Source organism: Solea senegalensis, linkage group LG18 (genome assembly GCF_019176455.1).
Source record: "Solea senegalensis isolate Sse05_10M linkage group LG18, IFAPA_SoseM_1, whole genome shotgun sequence".
NCBI lineage: Eukaryota > Metazoa > Chordata > Actinopteri > Pleuronectiformes > Soleidae > Solea > Solea senegalensis.
This window is the reverse complement of record NC_058041.1, coordinates 11264680-11288243: the sequence shown is the minus strand read 5'-3', so window position 1 is coordinate 11288243 and position 23564 is coordinate 11264680. Positions and strand designations below refer to the sequence as shown.

The following is a 23564-nucleotide window of genomic DNA, read 5'->3' as shown; positions in this document are numbered from 1 at the left end:
TGACCTTGTACCAGGATTTTTATCACATCCAACACACATATACATATAAGCGTCCAAATATTGTAGCCATAACTGACGGTGTATTATTTGAATTATGTAGTTTAAAAACTTTAATTGTTCTCCAAAAGGAGTTATGAGGATTCAGACAAAGGGTACCTGCAGTTTTAGCAGTTTTCACACATCTATTCCGACTTTATCTGTGGTTGCAGGTGCGACTGACCGACTGTCAATCATTGTCCTCGTCTCATCCCATCATACTGGCGACATGCTGCTCCTCTGACAGCTTCATCAACGCCACATGAAAAATCCAGGCACGGTCTGGAAGGAAGAGCTGAAATATTCACCACATCGCTGAGGTGAGCGACAGCGCGCAGGAAGAGAAACGCGATAACACAGCTGTGCATGATGAGTAAATGTTTATATTTCGCAGCTCGTCAAACACCCCGGGAGGTGCAATCACCCAAACTGACACTGTAACTGGATTTTAAACGTAAATACTAATGTCTTGGATCTGTGCTGCACTAACCCACAACAAGCCCCTGTTTTATGGAGGAGGAGAGTGTTGGGGGTCAGCTGCTCGGCGCAGTCAGACAGGGTTCACTTCAAGGCTGAAGATGATTGCCTTTATAAATAATGTCAGGCTCCGGGGTTGAGATAAATGCAGTATTCATGACCCGAGGCGTCTGGAAGGCAACACGTTGAGCCTAAGAGTTGCACTTTGACTAAACGCCTTCATGTCTCAGTAATATTAGTTTCCCCAGTAACAAGTAAAGGCCTCTACACATCAAGGCCGATGAGAATCAGTGGCACGAAAACGCAAATGGCTGAGATGTGCAGAACACTTTCAGACGTAACTCTTTTCACTGTGTTCTCCTGTTAAATAACACAGAAGACAGCGCTGTTGGTGTCCAATCCAGTTAGTAAAAGGCCTTAAGTGTGAAGTGTTATGAATCACTCAAAAAGAACTCTTCACAGTCTTTCTCCACGCTTCGGATTCGTGTCCTTGGATTAATGAGTAAATGACATTTTTAAGGAATGAGTTCACACTGCATGTGACTCAGCCATATCCAGCAGCCTTAAGATCAATCAGACAAACTATCTGTTTGCCTGCAGCTGTAATCAAACAGCGCTCACAGATGACGAAGCAGAATTACAAAGACAACAAATCACCTCTGTCTTTGTGCGCTGTGGTGGCACCGTCTCTGTTCTCAGTATTGTTTGTTGTTTTGTTGTTTTTTATTTGAAACCAACAGCCATTCGGGCTGAGTACACAGGCATACAAATCAATATGCTGCATATTGCCATGCCGTTTCGTTTCACTAATTCAATTACTGTACTTTCATTTTCGCATTGCAATACAAGATATCCGAGCAATTGATCCCCACTGCCTTTGTTATACGTTTACTCTCTCATATATAATATAAACAGCTTTTCACATTTTATCATGCGCTTAAAACAAAACTGCCGCACCCTTTCCTCAGCGGTCATCCGGCTTTGTCCAATAAAAAAAACAACAACCTTCCACTTTAATGGCTGCCATATTCCACAGCTGACTGCCTCTACGTTTATGTGCTGCATTATATGTATCCTTTTGGTTTTATCAGCACATGAAGTGCATCTGATGTTCTTAAATGTCTGTTCATTTTTAATTTTTTTTTTTTTTTGTCAAATGGTGCAAAGAAACCAGAAAATATTCACATTTAAGAAACTGAAAAATGAGAAAGCTTGTATTAATTATTTAAAAAAATCCTCTAAAAAGGAATAAAATCAAAATAGTTGACGATTAATTTAGTCATTGATTAACAATCGATTAATAGTTGCAGCCCTACAGAAGTATAATAACTTATTTACAGTGTTATACAATGTTCTTAAGGTTCTCAGTACAACACAAAGAATATGTCTGACTTTAAACACGACCATTTCCACCATATTCTTTTAAACTGATTTATGATTCTACTCTTGCTTCAATTCATCTGTTAGACTGTTCATGACATAATCTACTTTATTTGAAGGTGCAGTCTAAAGTCAAGTTCCACTTTATTTTTAAAAGTCAATTAAGAAGAAAAGACACTTGTGAAGCAAAATGCAGATTCAGTGTGTCGCTCTATAATTACCAAGTCAAGTAAAACGAGCCTCACGCTTGTTAAAGTTGAGCCAAATCTTCATTTCTTTGTTCCTTCCTTAGCCACAGTTTGAGCTTTTCATCTCTGCTGAGGCAACACATTATAATCCCACCTCTAATTCCTGGGTGGCTTTGGCTTCAATGTAAAAACATTAGCAATTACTGTGGATTACATGGTTTGCAGGTGTCATCCATGGGTTACTAAAGGACATCAGGTCGAAGAGGCCTGTGGTGTGTCCGTTGTGCTGCAGAGACTTATGGTCACTGTGAAAACTTTGATTTTAAAAGGGCACCAAAACCGATTCAACCCATTGTCCTTTTCCACTTTATCACATCTTGTCTTCCAAGTGGCAGATAATACAAATACCTACAGGCCGTGTTGAGCCAGCAGTTGCACGGCTCCTGCTCCGAGCATCCGTCTTTCACATCTTACCGAGGAGCAGAGCTCGTCCTCCCTCCAGCTCCCTAACCAGAGAAGGATGTTGCGTTAAAGCTACCCACGCAAGGCTTGGCAGCTTTTTTTACACTAATTTCTTCCAAGGACTTTGTTTTGAAATTAAATTTCTTCTGTTTCGTTTTAAGAAAGAAGAGATAAGCATCGGTTCAATAGCACCTTTGCGGAAGGGAACACAAATGCTGACATTTCCTTTGACGGATACACTTCCCTCGTGAAAGATGCCCCTCTTATTTTTCCATCTTAAAACTCTCGTGATGGCAGACAATGACAATCACAGCAACCGCTGTCCTTGTGTCCTTGTGCTTTTGCTATCATTCAGTCTCTCTATCAATAACACAACAACACAAACATATCCTGTTTGTGTGGTTGGGAGGAAATCCACTGGAAGGGCCACAGCCAATTTATTTTCTGTCACCAGAATTCCTGCTCTAACATGGTGGAGTCATGTTTGGGAAAGCGGTGCCTCTGTGAACGCGCCTCCCTCCCCCAATTTCACTCACTCGCGTTCGCTCGATCGATATATGAAAGAAAGTCTGTGTGTCTGGAGAAATGTATCCTGAATTCCAGAGATTACATTTAGCCGAGGAAATGTCAGGGTGGATAACACAGCATGTTATCTATCTGGAGTTCAGTCCCAGACTTGGCAACTGATGAATTCACCATTAATGGATGGACAAGAAGAGCGATGGCGAAAAAAAGATATCCAGTGTGGGGGCCTGTGTGTTTTTCCTTGAGCTTTTGGAATGTGCTCATACTGAGCTTGAAAGTGAGCTTTGTGAGACACAATAGTAAGTTTGTCCTCCAATGCACACTATTGGATTTCCCTGCGCTTTTACCATAATATTCACAACAAGAAAGCACTGTTGCATCCCGTGACACCGTGCTGTGAAAGGGTCTCTGTCGGTTCTGCACGCCGCTGTGTGATTTGATATTTTATCATCGGAATTTGTGAGTGAAGACGTGTTCACTGCGTCTCCGGGGGAAAAAATGCTGCAGCAAATCCTGATGGACATCCTTTTTGACATGGTGTTAAAAATGCAAACATTTCCTTCAAAGACATCCTCTTTAATTCTTCTTCACTTTCAATGAATCCTGTGCTTTACTCTGTTCATTTCTTATTTATTTAATTGACCTGTGTTGAATGTATTTATGGCCCTCCTTTGAGTATTTAAAAAAAGCTTAAATTAACGATTAATCTTGAACTTAATGATCCTGAAGTGTTTGAAACAGCCGGCACGTTGCTCCTGCAGTTGTGATATCCTTTGCTTGATCGTTTCTGGCACCAGATTTACATTCAAATTCATCCAGAGTCCATTTTGGGAAAGCAGTGCTTCTCTACTAAGTGTTCAGGTCGTCGATTTTCTCTTTGCTTTACTTTTCTTTCTGCTTTAGATGCTAACTCGCTGGCATCAGGTGGAGAGTGGTATCTGATTCAACACTTAACACTTGTTGGGTCAACTTGTCCAACAAAAAAAATAACAGTCAGTAACGGGAAAAACAAACTTGTCTAGAGCTGCTTTTGAGCGGTTTACTGTTGAAGCTAAATGCATTAGTGTGATTGGCTCGTGCCTGTGTTGGCACATTTGTGTTATGATTGAACATCGTTCTGAAACTAACGATAGAGACTATAACTTACGCATAGACAGACTTCTTCAGTTGCCCCCTGGTGGCAATTAAATATAGTCTCACTTACTGATTGATTTCACAGATGATGGGTTTCCAGCAGATTAATTTGCTGCGTTCTAGTGCAACTCCAAAAAGGAGGACAACTCAGTGTCCGTACGCATGACCACCCTACTCGTTGTTATTACATAACAGCTACTACTGAACCACAAAGAAATTAAATGAAAAGATAAATTACAGGCAAACAACACACACAATGTTCGTAATCTTTGAGACTATACGTTTGTATATTATTTGGCATACGATACTAGTGAACAGAGAATTTATTATCAACCAGGTTCACCGTCAATCTTCGTCAATAAACATGATAGACTAAAGCTGGGTAAACCATTCTGCTTGGGATGTAGTTGAATGTTACTTTTATTCTGTATTATTGTCAGTAGCCTTTCTGCATGGAGTTTGTTGTTCTCCCCATGTGTGCCGTTTCCTCCCACAGACCAAAAACATGCAATATGGGGATTGGGTAAATTGGACACTCTCAATTGACCATAGGTGTGAGAGTGGATGGTTGTTTGTCTCTATGTGTCCCTGTGATGGACTGGCGACCTGTGGCCCTATGTCAGCTGTGATTGGCACAGCTCCCCCCATGACCCTCCTGGGGAGGATAAAGTGGTAGAAGATGGATGGATGGATGGATTATTGTCAGTATATTCCATGGTGGAGGTACAGTCTGCATTTGTATGAGCTTCAGGATGGAATGTCCAAGTCTAAAAAAAATTGATAAGCGTCAAGCTGTCTCCCACAAGGTGAGAACACCTGTCTTAGTCCCAGCAGCTTCCGTGATTGGCTGTTTCTCTCCCGGAAACTTGATATCGAGATAAGCTAATGAATCCCTCCACAAAAAAAGACACAAACACGATAGCGATGGGTGGGCGACACAAAGCCTTGTCAGCAGTTGGCAGTCGTTGCAATCACTAATTGCAGCATCTGTCACAGTTGAGGGGAGAGACAGCTGCGCCAGGTACAGCACTCCAAATGCCAACCCTGATTATATCACAATCTGTCAGATTACAGCGAGTTCTTCGCACCAGCAGCCACCTGCTTTTCCAAACTCACTGTCAGAGACCGGATTTACCATCCTAACAGCAACTGCACACGTTTTGTATTTGAAATCTCTGCCCATCTCTTGATGTCACACTGTGCTGCAAATTTGTGTTGGCCTTCCTGCAAGTTAGATCTCAAAGCTGTCAGCGAGTATTCCCCCCCGGCTTTGACCGATGTGTGCTTTGACCATCAGTTATCTCACAACAGTAAAAAGCTACAGAGCCAATCAGTTTGCCGGAGAGTGCCGGTACATTTCATTCCACCCTCTGTCACATAAAATTCTCCATCTGACACCGTGCAATGAGAGGGAGAGAGGCAGGGAGAGCGGGCTGCAGCGTCTGTCACCGAGCCACACCAGGGGCATACTAATATCAGCTCAGTCCAGCTGCTCTCCACGCTCGGCTGGATCAGCTTGATTATGAAACATTACAGAGCTGTCCGCGTCTGACCGGACCAACTGCTGAACTTGGTGTTAGAAAGGTGATTAGCCAATCTGCAACATGTACGATCCTGTCGTTTAGTTGTCTTGACTGCAAATAACTTAAGGTACCTTGTCTCGCCTCAGGTGAAATTTGTTCTTGCCTTTATAAACAGACATTAGCTGTAGCTATTGTGTGTGCAGAGTCGTACATGTACAGTATTAAATCTAGGGCCACATGTTAAAAAAAAAAATGCAATAAAACTGCATGAATTCTGAGAATAAAGTCAGAATTATGAGGAAAAAGGTCAGAATTTTGATCAGAATCATTTGTTTTGCATGTGGCTCTAATACCCTTCCATATGCATGTCATCTTCGTCCTGAGCAAAGATAATTGTGGTTATTCCAATAACCTGACAAAATATGCATCAAACTAAACTAAAATGGCACTAAGATGCCCACTCTAAAAGTGACTGGAAAAATGTCGTCTCAAAATAAATCACTAGGACTGTATGTCAGCGAGATAGACAACATTTCATCCTACATAAACCCAATATTGGAAGTTGCTTTTTTTACCTGACCAGAGTCATTGAGTTAAAGAGAGATTAAAAGGCTTTGCTTGGTGGGACTGCAGAGAAGACATCCAATCGATTTTTAATATAGAAACTATTGATTGATGGAGCTGTAAGTGTTTGAAAAATGGACAGAGCTGTCATTTTTCTGGTGGGGGCAGTCTGCCAGTGCCGCCATCGCTGGCCGCGGCTGCTTTAGGAATGCTACTAAAAACAAACAGGGACAGATCTGTCCTTGTACTGTCGAGGTTTTATGTTTGCGGCGACATTTCCATTGAAATTATGTAAGGCCAACGCTCACGGAAAAGATCTCGGTCCAAATCTCCGTGTGACATCATTCAAACTCACTTTAAGTTTTCCTTTGCTCAGCCGGTCACACTGTTGCCAGGCAAAACCTTCCTAGCTCTCATTATGAGTGTCAGGTCAGGCAGCCCAATCATAAATACCCAGAATTTATGGATTTCATAAAATGGTGTGTTAAAAAATGTGTGTGCTTGTTTGGTGTTTTGCAGGTAAGCAAGCAGGCATTATGAGGAGCCTGCTGAAAGTGAGGGGTTATTGCTATGTCAACATTTTTAGGAGGATGGATGTATACTTTGAAAATAGAGCAAAGTAGACCTCATCATCCCATTACATTGCAGTTAACAAAAAGGTCAGTGATTTCGAGCAAGACATGTTCCAGTGCAGCCGTATTAAGAGAGTCTGCGAGGGAGAGAAGAGTGGAATTTGAGGTGGGGGTGAAAAAATTTTTTTGAAAGTCGGCAAATAAACATTAACCAAGAGCAGTGGAATGCTGTTTGTGAATAGGATCTGCTGCACATTTAAACAAAGGGATTTAATGCCTTTTATGTGGCTTTTTTATTTATTTATTTGGATAAGTTCAAATGTTCTTCTGTTGTGTTTTGAAAAAAAACAAAAAAAAAAGAGTCAGCGTGTACTGAATACAGCGAGTATTGCCTCCTCAGGCTGCAAAGACAGGAAGATATTGTGTTGTTGTCCTTCTACCATCCCCTCATGTAGTGCTGGGCTGCTGACAGCCTGCAGGCATGGAGCGAGGGAGAGGTGCGAGGAAAAACCTTCTCCCAGTGGAGAGTTAGTGGGCTCCTAACAGACGTGTGCATGTGCAGCATCAGCAGGACTGTGGGGGACACTTAAGGTTCAAAGCTCTGCAAAAACATCTTAACATGGACTGCAGCTGAATGTGAAATTTAAAATGACTGTGATATGTTATCAACATATTACGCTGAAATACTGGGGCCACAAACTCACTTCGTGCTTTGCAAATGCTGACATCATGTTTTATTGAAGCAGACCTGAAACTAAAGATTGATACCAATTTTTTTCCCAGGCCAATTTACCAATAGACAGACTTCTTTAGTTGCCCCCTGGTGGAAATTAAATATACTCTTACTGACTGACTGATTGATCGATTTCACCAAGGGTTGAAAATGCAATGAAATAAAGTCTGAAAGTTTTTTGAAAGTTACCCCCTTCAAAAACGTCTCAACCAGAGGAGAAGAGAACAGCGACCTTCAGTGGAGAAGTGCTGAAATATAGACGACTGCATGCAGAGAGGAAGCTGAAGACACATGTCGATATGAATCATTTTCATGACATTAGCTATTGCTCTCTCTCTGTCTCTGTCTCATACACGCACGCTGTTGGTGAATAATTCACCTCAGAAACGTCTTCACAGTCTGTTGTCTCTCATTATTATGTGACAGCTTTCTGCTGCTCCAGAGCAGACTCGCTTTCAATCGTCTGATCGCCAGTGCTTTTGAAACACGGTGTTTACTGTCGCATACTCTACAATTATTTGATTTGGGATTGCAGTAACTGTTTTCAATCCTAAAGGTTGCTTTTGTGCATATTTTAAATGAAGTCGGTTTAATAATCTTCCCAAGGGATTAGGTTTTTTAATACTGGGAAGAAGCCGTCAATAGAAAGAAGATGTGAATATACTAGCCAAAGAGAATAAGGCAAGATCCTCTGTGGCAACAGTCTTCAAGTAAGGTCCCATACATTTACTCACATGTATAAGGAATGTCACATGTTTCGTCATGTACGTTTCGACCGCCTTGCGTCGTCATTTGCATGTTAGCGGCTCTTGTATTCATCACTCTGTGCCAGGAGGGATTCGGTTTTTAAAACTCGACATGTAGCTTTTAATTAAAGTGTCGCTCTCTGATTGTGCCTCCGTTTCCTGCAGGTGTCACTGCTCATTTTATGTCCCACGCAGCCAGAAAACCCTTAGAAATATTCTGTGCTGGTACATTTCAACATTACTGCAGCTAATTAGATAGAGGATATCACCAATAATAGTATATTTGACTGGTGCAGGAGCAACGCTTTTGTAAGGAATGGTGGCCACAAACTGTGCACTGTAGTGTAGATGCCGTTCCACCACACTGACATGGCTGCTTTTATAAAATGAACTTCATTAGTAAGAAATTAGCTCGGACATCACACAGGAGAATTATTGCTGAGTCATTGTACCTCAGCTGATGATGAGGGGAAAGCCCTCTTTGCCCTTGAGCAGCGGGCAGATCCTTTTAATGAACGTTGGATGGTCTCGACCGCAGAAGACTTCAGCTGAACTTTTGAAGTTTAAAAGCGTCTTGTCGTGTTTGCCAAGCTCCGAAAGTCGCGCTGCTTGGAGCGGAGTGTGTGCAACTGCAGCCAGCGCTCAGTGCCATGATTTATCTTTTACGACACTGAGAGCTTCTGTGGCAGATTGCCCAACCCAAGTGTGATACTTAAGGTTGCCCATCGTCCTCGGAACACTCCTCCGTTCTCTGCTTCCTCAGAATTCCTCAGAACATTTTTCTTACGATTAGCCTCTTTGAGTGTGAGCACATCCCAACCTATTGTTAAGGGAACAAGCACCATATGTGCACAACCAATTTATCCTTCACCTCTGCCCACCTCCATTTCCTACCTCCCGTATACCCAGTTTCACCGTTGTTTTTTAAAGTGCATCTGAATCCTCTCTTTGTTTGTGCACGGTGACTACTACATGCTTTTAAGGCTGCGATGTAAATTCCTGTGGGCACAATAATGGTCCCTGGTTATTTTCTTTCACCCTCCCAGCAGCGAAAGCTGAGACCGACATCTTACCCCAATGCCCTCTTCCATCTCCTTCCTGCTGCCGCCTCCTCTTCCCTCGCCTCAGCCATGAACTCTGTCAACACAAATGCTTTGTCTGCAGCTGTCGTGGTGGTGAATCTGTGGCGTGAGGCCATGTCCTTGTGGAGCATCAGTTTGTGCACGGCCACAACCGAGTGAGTCGCCTGCCACTTCAGTTGACCTGAGAAGAGAAGAGAAGAGAAGAGAAGAGGGCGGCTAAAAGGCTAAGTCGTGGTGACTGCTGCCGTCTGCGGCTTGTGTATCCTTCAAATACCCAAAGGCGTATTTTAGGGCCACAAGTGGTGGCATGTGCTCGTTTTAGTGTGGTCTACGTGTTGTGGCTGCCACATGTGAGCCTTGATCCTTCTACTGGAGTAACAGCCACACACGAAACTGACGGAATTCAGCAGACATTTCAGGTTGGCACTGGTACTTATGGTACTTATATTACAATTTGTTCAATGTAATTACATCAGATTTAAAGGTGCCAGTTGCCAATTTTTGGTTCCCTTTTTTGACCACTAAGGGGCAGAAGCATCGCTTCAAAACATTAGATTACATTGGTGTAGTGGTTAGCACTCTTGTTTTTGTAGCAAGAAGACCCGGGTTTGCGATAAGGGCCTTTCTGCATGGAGTGTTGCATGTTCTCCCCGTGTGTGTAGGTTTTCACCGGCTTCCTCCCACGGTCCAAAAGCATGCAATATGGGAATTGAGTAAATTGGACACTCTAAATTGAGTGAGAGTGGATGTTTGTTTGTCTCTGTGTCCCTGTGATGGACTGGCGACCTGTCCAGGGGGTGTACCCATATCAGCTCCTCCTCCCCTGACCCCTCATGTGGAGGATAATGCGGTAGAAGATGGATGGATGTGGCTTCATCTAGCATTTTGCATTGAACACCGTCCCTACAATGTTTGCTATATTCAGTTTATGAATTATTTCTATTTCTGCAGATAGGTCAGTTTGCAAGATTGTACTTGCAATTGTGTGAAACTATCGCTGCAAGCGGTTCTCATCCATAGGGAGTTTCCGAAAGTTGATGGTGAAACTAAATGCCCTTTACTTCTGTCTTCTCTTCTGGAACTTGTGCCAAAATGCACTGAAGTGATACTGTTTGGCATTAGATAAATGAAACACAAGGGCAGAGCAGGTAATCAGTGAGGTGGGACACGCATGAGGGGACAATTCAGATTGTGAAGACACACAAGGTTAGAAAAAAAACAGGAAGTAAAATAAATATCCCACAGTGCAGAACAACTGAAATCCATTAGAAATACTGAAATAAATCCAACTGAATGAAAAAAAAGCAGGTTGGTTGTAGCCCACCTTGAATATGAAAACAGAGGGATGTTTTTGTAATCTGGAAGCGGTTCTCTCTGTCCAGGGCCTTGGTTTTAACTATCACTTACCTCTGAACCTTTTTCGCTTTCATTATACTGCGGCAAAGCTCAAGCCAGCGGTCGTCCACTGAGTCTAATTGTGTCCTCCCTGTCAAACGATCCAGGCAAACACATTTGTAGTGAGGATGTCCACAGAACGGATGAGTCCCTTTCTTCCTGCGTAGACTACAGGTTCTAAATAATGCGTTCGATAAGCGTCACACTCATTCCCTGCATAACCACTGTGCTGTGATTAAACAATCACATTAGTCTGTATGTAAGTAGAATGTTTTACTTGTTTTTAATGTAGCTTCACTTGTTGCAGCTAAAAGAAAATAAAAACAGGCTGAAACAGCTCGATAGAATACTTGAATTTAAGGTCCAGTGTGTAAGAAATGGTGACACCGATTGTGTCCCTCTCCCCCAGTGCATCTGTAAATCACAGTGGCCTTTGTTTAAGGTATCCATATTAAAAAATACAAGTGTTTTTTTATTATTTTAAAGTGATTATACACTTGTTTAAAACGGACTGAACCTTTAATCAAATCTATTACATGTTAATTATATTTCATCTTTTTTATTTGAATCATCATTGGGTGAATCACATACTGTACTTATTGTCAATATAATGAGATCCGCATTTTATTGTCACCATAAAGATTGTGAACATCGGGCGCGTTGCGAGACTTTTACAAACACGACCACCGTCTAGTTTGTAAGGAGTATCCACGAGTTTGCAACCCAGAAATGAAGCTGAGGTGAGGCTGCGATGTCTAACATGAACACCGCGAGACCTCCAGGGAGGAACACGTCCTTCTGAAGACCTTGCCACGCTTGATCAATATATAATGTTCCCTCCGATGTTAACCGAGAAGGAAGAGAATGATGGTCAGCGCACACAACTCCTTAAGGATTATGTGTCGTTTGCCCTTTATGTTGCACATGTATTTTATCTGTGCACTCAAATGTTATAAACCTAATGCAAAAGGCCAGTTAATGTGAGCACTGGCAGGCGAGCCGGACGTTTTCTCTGATTTATCTGCGCTGTTACAGGGAAAGAAATGAATAGCTTATGCTATCCACCACGATATCAGTCATAATTCTCAAGCCGGCACCTTATTCTCTCTGCTTTTAATGGATACAGAGCCTTACAATTTACGCTCACCTTAACTGCAGCTTTGCATGAATTAAAGTCGAGGCATTACATCTTTGTGTGAACGACCACACTCTGATTTCCCTGTTGGGTAAGAGTGAGGTGAATATAAGAGACGTGCTGGTGGAGAGAGAGACTGACAAAAGGGGCTGGAAGAGAGAGACGGGACTTAGATAACAAAATTAAAAAAAGAAAGAGTGTGTGTGAGTGAGTGAGAGGCACAGAAGGAGAAAAAAAAGACAGAGCAGGTGAGGAATAAAAAAGGCTGAAAGTGGGGATGAGAAAAGCCATCCAGTCTGCCCAGGTCTCTCTTGACCTTCTTTTCAGGATTGTTTGTAGACACACACCAGTCTTTGAAGCCAGCCTTGTACCACATGCTAGAATAGACTAGACTGTGTGTGTGTGTGTCTTTGTGAGGACATTTTGACTGGTCCTCACAGCTGTAAAGGGCTTTTGGAGGGTTGAGACCTGGTTTTACAGTTAGGCCTAGAATTAAGTGTAGGTTAGGGTTTGGCTAAATATTAAGTGAAGGTTATTATGGTTAAGGGGATAGGGACAGTATGTCTGTGAGTACCCTCACTACTGTAAGAGTGCGTGTTCTTGGACGTTTTCCTGGCATAAACACTAAAACTAATCCTCATAGAGATCCAAACCTGGTCCTCATATGGTAGAACCTCATCTCTGAGGTAGTGCTTGAGTTTAGGGCTAACATTTGATGCAACACTTAAAATCGATAGAAATGTGAGAATGCGTGTGTGTCTTTTTGTTACCACTTAAGGGCCTTTCTACCATAAAGTGTCAGGTGTGCGTGTGTGTGTGTTCTTGTATGGGTATCTTTGAGAGGACCAAAAAACTTATATACCTAATGATGTGGGGACATTTTGGTTGGTCTTCACATTCTGACACCCCTAAAAATGGCTTTTTAAGGGTTAAGAGCTGGTTTTAGGGTTGGAATTAGGTTTAAGTTAGGATAAAGGTTAGGGTTAGGCACGAGGGTTGTGCAAGGGAATGCATTATGTCTATGAATGTCATGCAAATGTGTGTGCGTGTGTTTGCAGTGGGGAAAGCCCTGGACCTCACTGTGCCCAGAGTCTGTGGCCTGTCACTCCTTTGCCAAAACTGGAGCTCATTTGTGGAATACATTATGCTTTCCTATCATGGCCGAGCGCAATGCAGGTCTCCACACAGCATAGGATCAAAGCCTACACAGGACACACAAGCACATTCCTTGGTGTCACCCTGAGATAACCCTTGGGTGTTTTTTTTTTCGCCAGGCCAGATTCCACTCATATTTTACAAGCAAACTCCGGGGCCACGCTCATCTCTCTGCTCCACTTCATATGAAATAATGACCTGTCCTACATTGTATTCTGTGTGCTTTCTTCCTGAACCACAGGCCCTGCTTTGACAGCATGGAGGTTGAAGGAAAAAGCAGCTCATTAGGCAGTGACCTTAAGGTTAGAGACAATTAGAGCTTGCAACCGGAGGCAAATATTTCAGAATGTGTGTTTTTGTTTTGTTTTGGTTTTGGTGTATTTGTCAGTTACAGAATTAGAGACTCTAAACAGCATTAAAAAGTTGATTTATTCAGTTTTATTCAGGTTTTCTCCAGGTTGAGTGGTTTCCTCCCACAGTCCAAAAACATGCAATATGGGGATTAGGTAAATTGATCATAGGTGTGAGAGTGGTGTGCACTATATAAATAAATTACAGTTTGTATAAATACAGACCATAATACCAACTCTTCTTCTTCTTCTGATTGTATTTGGTAGTAACTAGTAACAAAGATAGTTAGAGGAAATGTAGTGGAGTAAAAGTGGTTAGAAACATAACCAAGTAAAGTACAAATACATGAATTTTGTACTTAAGTACAGTAGCTAAGTATTTGTACTTTGTTATATTACAACACTGCATTTGAGGCAAGAAATAAAAAAACAACGTTATTTTAGCCAGTCAAAATAAATAATCCAATTAATTCCATCCCCAGTTTGTGGGAGCACTGGATAATTTCCATTAAAAAAAAATGGACAGACAGACTAATGTATTATTGAGAAATATTAAAATCCACTCCTGGATAAATAAAAGTGTCAAAATGCACTTAATACAAAGTCTCATAAAGAGGAGTTGGCCCTGGAAGAGGCTTTTTTAAAGGTGCAAAGCACTAAACTAATTAGAGTGGATTTCATTGATCCCTAACAGCATGAGATATGTCACTACTGCTTTTTCTAAATAACTTTCTGTGGGTTTTAAATGAGTAGAAAAAAACAAATGTGTCTGTGCTTTGTTAATTACAGTGGTTTGGCAACAGCGTTCGCCTTTCAACATTCACTCCAGATGTATTGATTAAATTATACATATGTAAGTCACGTGATTAACACATTTGTCAGCGTGTTTCAGACCTGTACCGCGTCATTAGTGATGCAGCTACTGCTGCTCATATTGATGATGTTGTCAGAGACATTAAATGTCGATACAGTCTGTGGCAAGAACCAATTTGTCTCTCGGGTCCGACAAGTGTCAAATATATCAAATCTCTGTCAGTGTCTTCATGTCAGAAAGACGGTTCATTCACTTTTGCATCCTAATACAGTGGAGAGACTTAAAGTGTATCTATAGTGCAGCTGTAGTATTGTATCCACACATTTGTACCTTTTACTTAAACTTATATACATTCAACACCTGCATAACACTTAGTGTTTATATACTATGTGCTCAGGGTTCATAAACGAGACCAAGTTCATAATTCAGTGAGGGCACAGCACCATCTAGTGTTAGATATGTGTCACTGCAAAAATAAGTTAATAAATAAATACATTTATACTGTACTGATGGGATAACATACGATATTATCACTTATCGGGATTAAGAAAGAAAAGTGTGTGGGGGGGACAAATGTTCACTAACCAGCAGGTGACCTTATGTTGATATCACAATAAAGATCATCATGATGATATTTCACAGAATTTCAAAGTAAAAGTGCTTGTTTTGATACAGAGGTGGAAAGAGTACTGAAATATTATACTCTATTCTAGTAAAAGTACCACTATTTTGAGAACATTTGACTTAAGTAAAAGTAAAAAATACTGGTCTAAAAATTTACTCAAGTTTAAGTAAAAAAGTAGTAACTAAGTAAAGATTTGTTACTTTTTTTTAACAAGTTGGGTTTCTTTCTTGTGTCGTGCAAAAAGGACAAGGGGACACAAATCTCACATGAATTGTTTTTAAATTGAAGGCAAACCAAATAAAATATGTAAACAGATAACGTCCTCGTTAGTTAGTCACTGGCAAAGTTTGCAGTCCGTTGGTTTTATTAGTATTATTAGTTCATTTTAAATTCAGGCCAACATAAACATGAAGTTAAAGTAAAATAACATGACTAAAAAAATACACAAAAAAACAAATGAATTACAGTACTTTCCACCTCAGTGTCTATATATATATATATACATATATACGTACATACTGTACATGCACAGTATATATAATTTAATATTGTATGTGATACATTTAACAAAACAATAATTACAACTGTCTTATTTTTACTATGATAAAAATATTGCTAGCAAATATGTGTGCTGTGGGAAGAGGGGGTCACAGGCACATGTTTTCATTATAACATGGGCTACATGTAATCCACTGGGGGGCCACAAGTTTGACACCTCTGCTCTAGAGGTGTGAAATTGGAAAGTATTAGATGTCAGACCTGTGATGGACTAGCGACCACTCCAGGATGTACCCTGCTTTTGCACCAGTCAGCTGGGGATTGATGGGCGGTTTAAAGACACAAAGTAACAGTGGGACGAGATGCAAGACAGTACACCAAATATTTATTCATCAGGAAACAACCAGTTATGTAACAATTCAAATGTGACATTTGCAATAACAGCAGTTACAACACTCATCAGAAATGTTGACTCAGTGTACACATACTACAATGAGGGGGGAAAGAAAAGTCAACTGAAACTGTCTCCGCTTGCTGCATGCGTCTCCATAACGCTCTCTGTCCTCATACATTCATTGTAGAAATTGCAGAAACCAAATTATATCAAATTAATTTGATTTAACATACCAAAGGTTCCACTGTAGGGATTCTGAGTCTCAGACAGCATTATGTTCACAATAATAGTTATAACTTAGGTTAAATTAAAATCTTTAAAAAGTTTGTGTTTGTTTTAAAAATACGTCCTTTTTTTGTAATTTTGAGTTTTATAGCATTTTGTTTTTTTGTTCTTTTTCATGAAATCTGAAAAGTCTTGGAATATGAAAACATCATCATTGAGATGAATGTGTGCAAAACCCTGCTTGTGCTTCACATCATCTGACAGGAACAGCTCAGTAGATGGTAACTAATCTGTGAAATCATCTCTGCTGTCGTGTATAGGAAGATACAGTCCTTTAGATGAGTTATGTGAGCAAGTTGTATTTCCTTCTGTATATTTTTAACTTGTACTTTTACCTTTACACACATGAGTTGCTGAGATCTAATTGTGGCTCATTTGAGAGAGTTGAAGTAAAATAACTTAGTAAGTAACTTTTTGAAACCATTTACATCACTCTTTACTAGCAAACGCCTGAAGAAACCAGCTCCAAAAAATGTTTTGATTGTAACAAGTCATTTGTACACTTAGTTCTTAACAGCAGTTTCGTCTCTACTTAAGTGAAGCAATGCTATTTAAAATCCTGCAACAAAAACACAGAAATAAAAACAACCACTTGGTTTAGAGTGACCTTGCGATGAGTCATGGGTTCTGATGTCGCTCATCAGTTTGAAGGATGTGTGTGAATGAAGGAGTAGCTGAAATCCCAGGGTTGTTTAGAAAGACAAGATGGTCCTCTGGATGATGTCAATGCATTCGCGCAGCTCGTGCTCCTTGATGGTGAGGGGAGGGGCAAAGCGGATGATGTCACCATGGGTGGGCTTGGCCAACAGTCCACTGTCACGCAGGCGTAAGCACACCTTCCATGCGTCGTAGTCTGCAGGGGGAGAGGAGGGGAGGTAGTGTTGGTTAAGTCACAGCACACAATGCAGGTTAAGCCTTTCTTCACTTAGTGCTTAGTACTTAAGTTCAGGGGATATTTTATTTCATCACTTTTAGAAAAGTTTAGAGTACCTCTGGTCTCTTTGATGACAACTGCATTGAGGAGGCCTTTTCCTCTGACTACTGTCACAATGTCTTTTGGGAGTTTTCGCAACTCAGTCCGTAGCAGCTCTCCCATTATTTCAGCGTTTTCAGACAGTTTTTCCTCCTCCATTACCTGCAAAGAAGAAGAGTACATTTAAAAAAACAAACAAACAGGATTTAAACTTAAAAAGAAACCTATATGTCAATCAGTGGTTGCAAATAAATTGACGTATGAATGTTAAAAACCTGAAACTGCCATCAGGCAACATCAGGTTCTAATCCATATTAGAATGTGGCCACATATGTCCCCATACGGGCTTGTATTTGATTCCTCTTGGATGTAAAAGTTACATTTTGTAATTTATATAGACTTGTGTGGTTCACTATTTATTTCTAAAACACTAATTATCTGATTTGCCCACTTGACAAGTTGAATTTTGAGACCATGGAGGCTGGAAGGCAATCGGTGAATACAAGGAGAATACTTGGAAATCTCAACAACTGGGTGCTGTGCCCCCATTTACTAGAAAACCCCTTGATGATTTTAAAGCAGCGGTCTGTTGTGTTAAGCTGTGGCAATTTTGTTTCAGCACAATTGCCCTCCACCCTCCTTTTCTCCACCCAAGCAATAAAAATACCAAACCACCTCTAAATGTGGTTTCTGTGATTCAATCAGAGAGCTCATCCTGGGAGTGTTTAGACTTGTACTTAACATGATCTATCCAAGACCAGGTCTGTCATTTTTCTTTCCCAAAAAGATATTTTAGCTTTACTGTACAGTGATGAGAAAGCGCAGATGCGTCGTTAATCTTCACATGATTTGATATTACACTTAAAAGCCACATTGGTTTTCAAAAAAGGGCAAAAAAACCAGCATAAATTAAAGTCAACAAGATAAAAAAGCATCGAAACTCTGACCTCAAGTGCTGCAATAGCAACCTGACAGGCCACAGGGTTGCCTCCATACGTGGAGCCGTGCTCCCCGGGTTTGATGGTCAGCATGATTTCATCGTCACACAGCACAGCCGATACCTGAGAAACGGATCATTAAACGCAGAGATAAGCTACATCTTCACGACTAAAATCGATACCCCTGTCCCAAAAAATCTGAAACCCAAAGTCCACAAGGTTGTGTCAAAGAACACAACAGCAAAAGCAAATCTATAACGTGATATGGAGCTTGACGTCAGAGTAACAAAAACACTTACAGGGTAAACTCCTCCAGAAAGTGCTTTTCCCAGCAGTACCACATCCGGACGGACTTCCTCATGGTCCACAGCCAGCCGTCGACCGGTGCGTGCCAGGCCTGTCTGCACCTCATCTGCAATCCACAACACCTGCACCGAGCACAGAGGACCTAATTAGTCTTTACAACTGTCATTGTAATTTAAAAACCTATTTACCCGATTTGCCTCACTTTTATCTCTCACAGAAAAGAGAAAAAAACATACTTTATCAGATCTCTAAATTCATATATACTCCTTTCTCCAAACTGCTGGCAGGTGGGACTAAAATCAATGATGCGCCAATATTAGTAGTGCAGAAAAGACCCATCTGTGTACTAAGGGTGGATATTTTTATTTCTACTAAACTGACTGAACCTTGATGTCCATGTGAAGCACTGGTCTTTTACGGTGCTTTTCTACTCTTTACACCAGATAAGAAAATAGAAAATGAATGATTTTCCCTTAATTAGTCTGTCTTACAGAAAGAGACTCTGTAAGAGTTGGCTGACGTGTTTGTGTGTAATGTCGTTTTTTGCACTGTTAAAGCTATAGTCCATTATTTATTCCTAAAACACGTTATATCTGATTTGCTCACTTGACAAGTGAGACTATGGAGGCAGGAACAGTCGATGAATATAGAAAAAAATACTAGAAAACCCCTTGGATTTTTCGCAGTTCTTAAGCAGTGTTGTGTCAAGCTGTGGCAATTTTGTTTCAGCACAATTGCACTCCACCCCCCTTTTCTCCACCCTAACAATAAAAGTACTAAAGCTTTAGCACCCCTTTTTTCCCAGCATGGATGCCTGCTGGCTGTTTGATGCAGCGTCATTATTTACAACACACAGCATTGCCTCAGGCCTAGGTGGTCAAATAGACAGGATGAAGTGAGACAAACTCTGTGTATTTTGTTAAGAAAAAGAGCCTGTAATATGGCCCAAAGCCACAACATGCTTTACTAATAAATCCCTTGTAACATTTCAGTCAACATTTATCAACTGGTGAATCACATGCTTTTAATGTTTTAAGAAAACTGAACTTACATTGTGTTTGGTACAAAGTTCTCTGACTTTGGTCAGGTAGCCCTGATCGGGCACCACCACCCCAGCTTCGCCCTGGATGGGCTCCACCATGAAAGCTGCCACATTTGGGTCTTGGAGGGCTTTCTGGGGGAAAACAAGGAACAGTCAGCCATTATTATTGAATCCAAGAAAACCTTGTCAATGAACATGTGGCACATTAGTTAACCATTCAATTCTTGTGTTTCGAAAGAAAAGCAGTGAAAACGTCAGTCAGTCATTTGGCCCGATTTGTTTACACTGATAATGAACACATCAAGTCAGCAATTTCAGGGGAATCTTTTAAAAAATAACATGGTTTTTGAACCAAGTAGTTCATCGTCCTGAATTCAAGGCAGGAAAGTGCAAATTCTTCTTCACTACCAAAACTTACAACTGACTGGCCTCATTTTATTTTTATGTCTGTCTTCCAGGTTTGACTCGTTTTGGGGACAAAATGAGGATTTCCGACCACTCAGCAGCCTGAGGTTCTGCAGGTTGCACATACCATAACCATGGAATGTAGGTATGAGGAAACCTGTATTTTACATCATACTGTACTAAACCATGCACTTGTGTTTTGCAAATGGAGTCACAACATGCAATTTCCGTGCATTATACATCATGACAGTAAATTAAAGAACTCAAAACTGGCGATACAGTGATGCACTGTATTTACTGGATGTGTTGGAAATCACATCAAAACCTGTACCTCCAGTGCAGGAATGTCATTGTATGGGACAAGCTCAAATCCTGGCATGTAGGGACCAAAACCTTCATAACTGCTGGGATCAGTGGAGCTGGAGATGGCTGCCATGGTGCGCCCCCAGAAATTTCCATCTGATCAACAAGAGTGAAAAGAAAGTATTTATTACATTGTTCTTCATTCAATTTTTCCAAACGGTGATTTGTTGATCGGGTGACTTTTTTTTGGATGTCGACTCAGTGGTCAACCCACCCTGTAACAGCTGAGGGGATTACTGTGCGTCCCTATTCTAGGAAGGAAATTTGCTAACTTCCTGACTACACAAAGGCGGCACAGTATTGAAATGCATCAGACAGAATGACACAACAAGGATGCTTAATGTGTGACAAATGGGACAAAGCTCTGTGACGTACAGAAAGTTATGAAAGATGTCCGCTTACCTGCAAAAATGATTTTGGCCTTGTTTTTGGGAACCCCTTTTACATTGTAAGCCCACTTGCGGGCGAGCTTGCAGGCAGTCTCGCCAGCTTCAACACCTGATTTAGAATTGTTTATGCACAAGAAAACAAAGGTCATGAGGCCTTCTGGATACTGATTTGTTTAAAAAAAAAAAAAAAGGCTTCTACATTCTACACTTCTTACCCGTGTTCATGGGTAAAACTTTATCGTAGCCGAACATGCTTGTGATGTACTCCTCATAGGCTCCGAGCACGTTGTTGTAGAATGCTCGGGAGGTCAGGGTGAGTCTGGAGGCCTGGGCAGTGAGTGCAGCTATGATCTTTGGGTGGCAGTGTCCTTGGTTCACGGCGCTGTAAGCACTCAGGAAATCATAATACCGATTGCCCTCCACATCCCACACGTAGATGCCTGAGGTTGATAAAAAGGAAACGTGAAGTGAAATTACACACACACACACACACATCAACCTCTTTCTTCAGAATACACATTTCAACGTTTTAAAACAAACCCCACTTTCTATTAATTGTTACTACATTTTGCACCGTTATTCTGACTGCAAATTTAGGATTGCTTTTTTGACGTGCTTTTGATCTACTGTCTGGTGATTTCTTCTTCTTTCATGGGATTTAACGGCAGCTTGCATCCATGCTATTGCATCACTGCCCTCTTCTAGAGTCAGAAAACAGATTTTGTGTAAAACTTTGATATGATAATGTTGTATATAAATAACATGGCCCCATATTTGGACATGTTTTTTTTTTCACTGTTGTTTCACACATTACAATATAACAATATATATTATACATAACAATAACTTCACACAACAGTGAACTCACCCTTGCCACTCTCTAAGGCCACAGGTAGGGGATGGTAGTTGTGTGCTCCATACTTGTCCTCACGAACGAAGATTTCCTCTGAGGTGAGCGGGCCTTTAGTCCTCAGTTTGGAGGTAGCTCCAGAGGCGAGACACCTACCCGAGTGGACACTGCGGCTGAGAGCTGGTGCGGCCTGGCTCAGGTTGCGGCTGAGCTTGATAATCATTCCATTCATGGTTGAATTCAGCTGACAATAAAACCAAGGACCAAAACATTACTTCACTTACTGTGAGCACAACACAAATTGTATTTTAAAATGTAAATATTTACAGGGATTTTGCAGGAACAATGGCTTTGAAGATATTTCTTCAAAGCCAGTATTTTAGTTGTATCTCGAGTATTACTCAATAGTCTACTTGACACATTTACATGTGAATTAATTATGTCTTCATTATGTCAATACACTCATAAATCCTGTTCCTAACATCCCACATTTGCCTTGAGGGTAAAAGGGATGTGTGTATTACAGAAATGCATTCAGTCAAACACACACACACACACATATCAGGTTAATGTTCATACCAGCTCTCTGGAATTTCACAGAGCTTGGCAGTTCTGCTACACAACCATTCTTTTACCACATTCAACACAATAAAGCACCCACAGACATGCTTTGTGTGGATCAACAAAAGATAATACCACGCCTGTGAGGCCATGTGGCCGTGACGTTCCTGACTCTCTTTTTCCACCTCTTTCATTATTAATTGTCTATCACTGTCACATTCACTGCTCCTCTTTCTGCTTTCAAAATGTTGAATTATATGAAGATTTTCTTTCTCTCTATATATGTCTATATGTGTATATATGTATATATATATATACACATACATACATACATAGATGTATTTGTCTGAGTTTTGGGAACATTTAAAGAAAAGTGCATCAGATGTTGATATATCCTTCCCAAGAGGCTTTTTTGAAATAGTGAAAAAGGCCAAGTGTACCCACCAGGTATCCAGCTGCACTAATCAATAACCTTGTGTGGTGAATAAATACACAAAAGCAAACTGACAGGACGTGGACTGAATGACATCAAGGACATGAGACCTGCGTGACTGATTTGGTATTGCTGACGATTTAACCTGCTCTTGACATGATAGGTTGGTGAGGAGCTGCCTCCATTCACACCCACGAACTTTACAGCCAGGAGCTAATTTAAGACCTCTCGTGCTAGTTGCTGCTGGATGATGATAAATATGAGAGGGGCTCGTTCAAATCTAACTGTATTACACGGCTCCAACGTATACTACCAGCGTGCTCTGGTTGTCAGTGCGCGACGAGCCTTATACATAAGATACAACCAGTGTTAAAATATATACAGTTTCCCTTCTTCGCCAAAGAGTGTAAACGCCTTAAAGAGCATTCTGGCCACACAAGACGAGAGCGCTTCCTATAACGACTAGCACGCTAACACTAGCACATCCATGCTGAGAGATTTTTATTGGTTAATGTATTTATTTATTTTAAAGTACAACACACAGGAGACATGAAAATATGACACCGTACCAGACAGACGTGAAGCGACGCTATTATCCCGGTGACGGCTCCCCTTAGTGATGTCCGAAGGTTCGGTGCGGATTATCTAGCTGCGCTGTAAGCGTGTAGCGGTTGTATGACGTCAGAGCCTGCGTCACCAGCGCCGCCCCTGCCCGTGGACAAACCCCTCTCCGGGTGATGGTGCAATTTTGTCCACTGTTGCATACGCATCACCGTAGACAGCAAACATCAGTATTTTACTAGACTAGATGATGATAGATATGGTTTATTTCCAACAATTGAATTGTTTTTATACATTTTCTCATTTCTTGTTCTATGTTTTCATATTTCATTTTATTTTGCTTCTGGTTATTTATTATTCTTACTTGTTATCGTTAGTTTTAGTGATTTATAAGTATTATTTAACTATTGGTTTATTTTAGACCTGCCTCTGGCGTTACTTCGTTTTGCAAGTGACACATTTTTAAAAAAAAATTGAAGAAAAGCAACTGTTTAGTCAGGATGGGTGGTATTATATTATAGTAGAATTATATCACAATATTCCATAAACGTATCGCAATAATGTTATTGGTGACCATATTTCATAAAATGCCAAAATAAAAGTGTTTGTTTACAGTCAGGATGCAAAATGATTCTCAAAATAAATAAATAAAAAAAAAAACACAGAAAAT

General features: G+C 40.8%; 1 protein-coding gene across 1 annotated transcript; it reads right to left on the bottom strand.

The window, feature by feature from the left end:
• Positions 1–15757: 15757 nt before the first annotated feature.
• On the bottom strand, positions 15758–23024 carry oat (ornithine aminotransferase). The gene is made up of 10 exons (XM_044013584.1): positions 22903–23024; positions 21358–21583; positions 20705–20929; positions 20503–20598; positions 20069–20196; positions 19342–19464; positions 18284–18412; positions 17994–18107; positions 17064–17208; positions 15758–16926 (listed from the first exon to the last, which is right to left on the bottom strand). The coding sequence occupies exons 2-10, from the start codon at positions 21569–21571 to the stop codon at positions 16766–16768; spliced, it is 1335 nt and encodes a 444-aa protein (XP_043869519.1). The 5' UTR covers positions 21572–21583; positions 22903–23024; the 3' UTR covers positions 15758–16765.
• Positions 23025–23564: the final 540 nt, after the last annotated feature.

Bases quoted from the DNA above. Each gene is read 5' to 3' on its own strand.
- oat (XM_044013584.1), bottom strand. From the start codon at position 21,571: ATGAATGGAATGATTATCAAGCTCAGCCGCAACCTGAGCCAGGCCGCA. The intron at 20,930-21,357 runs GTGAGTTCACTG...TATCAACCTCAG, and splicing joins GGCCTTAGAGAGTGGCAAGG to GCATCTACGTGTGGGATGTG. The intron at 20,197-20,502 runs GTAAGCGGACAT...CTTGTTGATCAG, and splicing joins GGCCAAAATCATTTTTGCAG to ATGGAAATTTCTGGGGGCGC.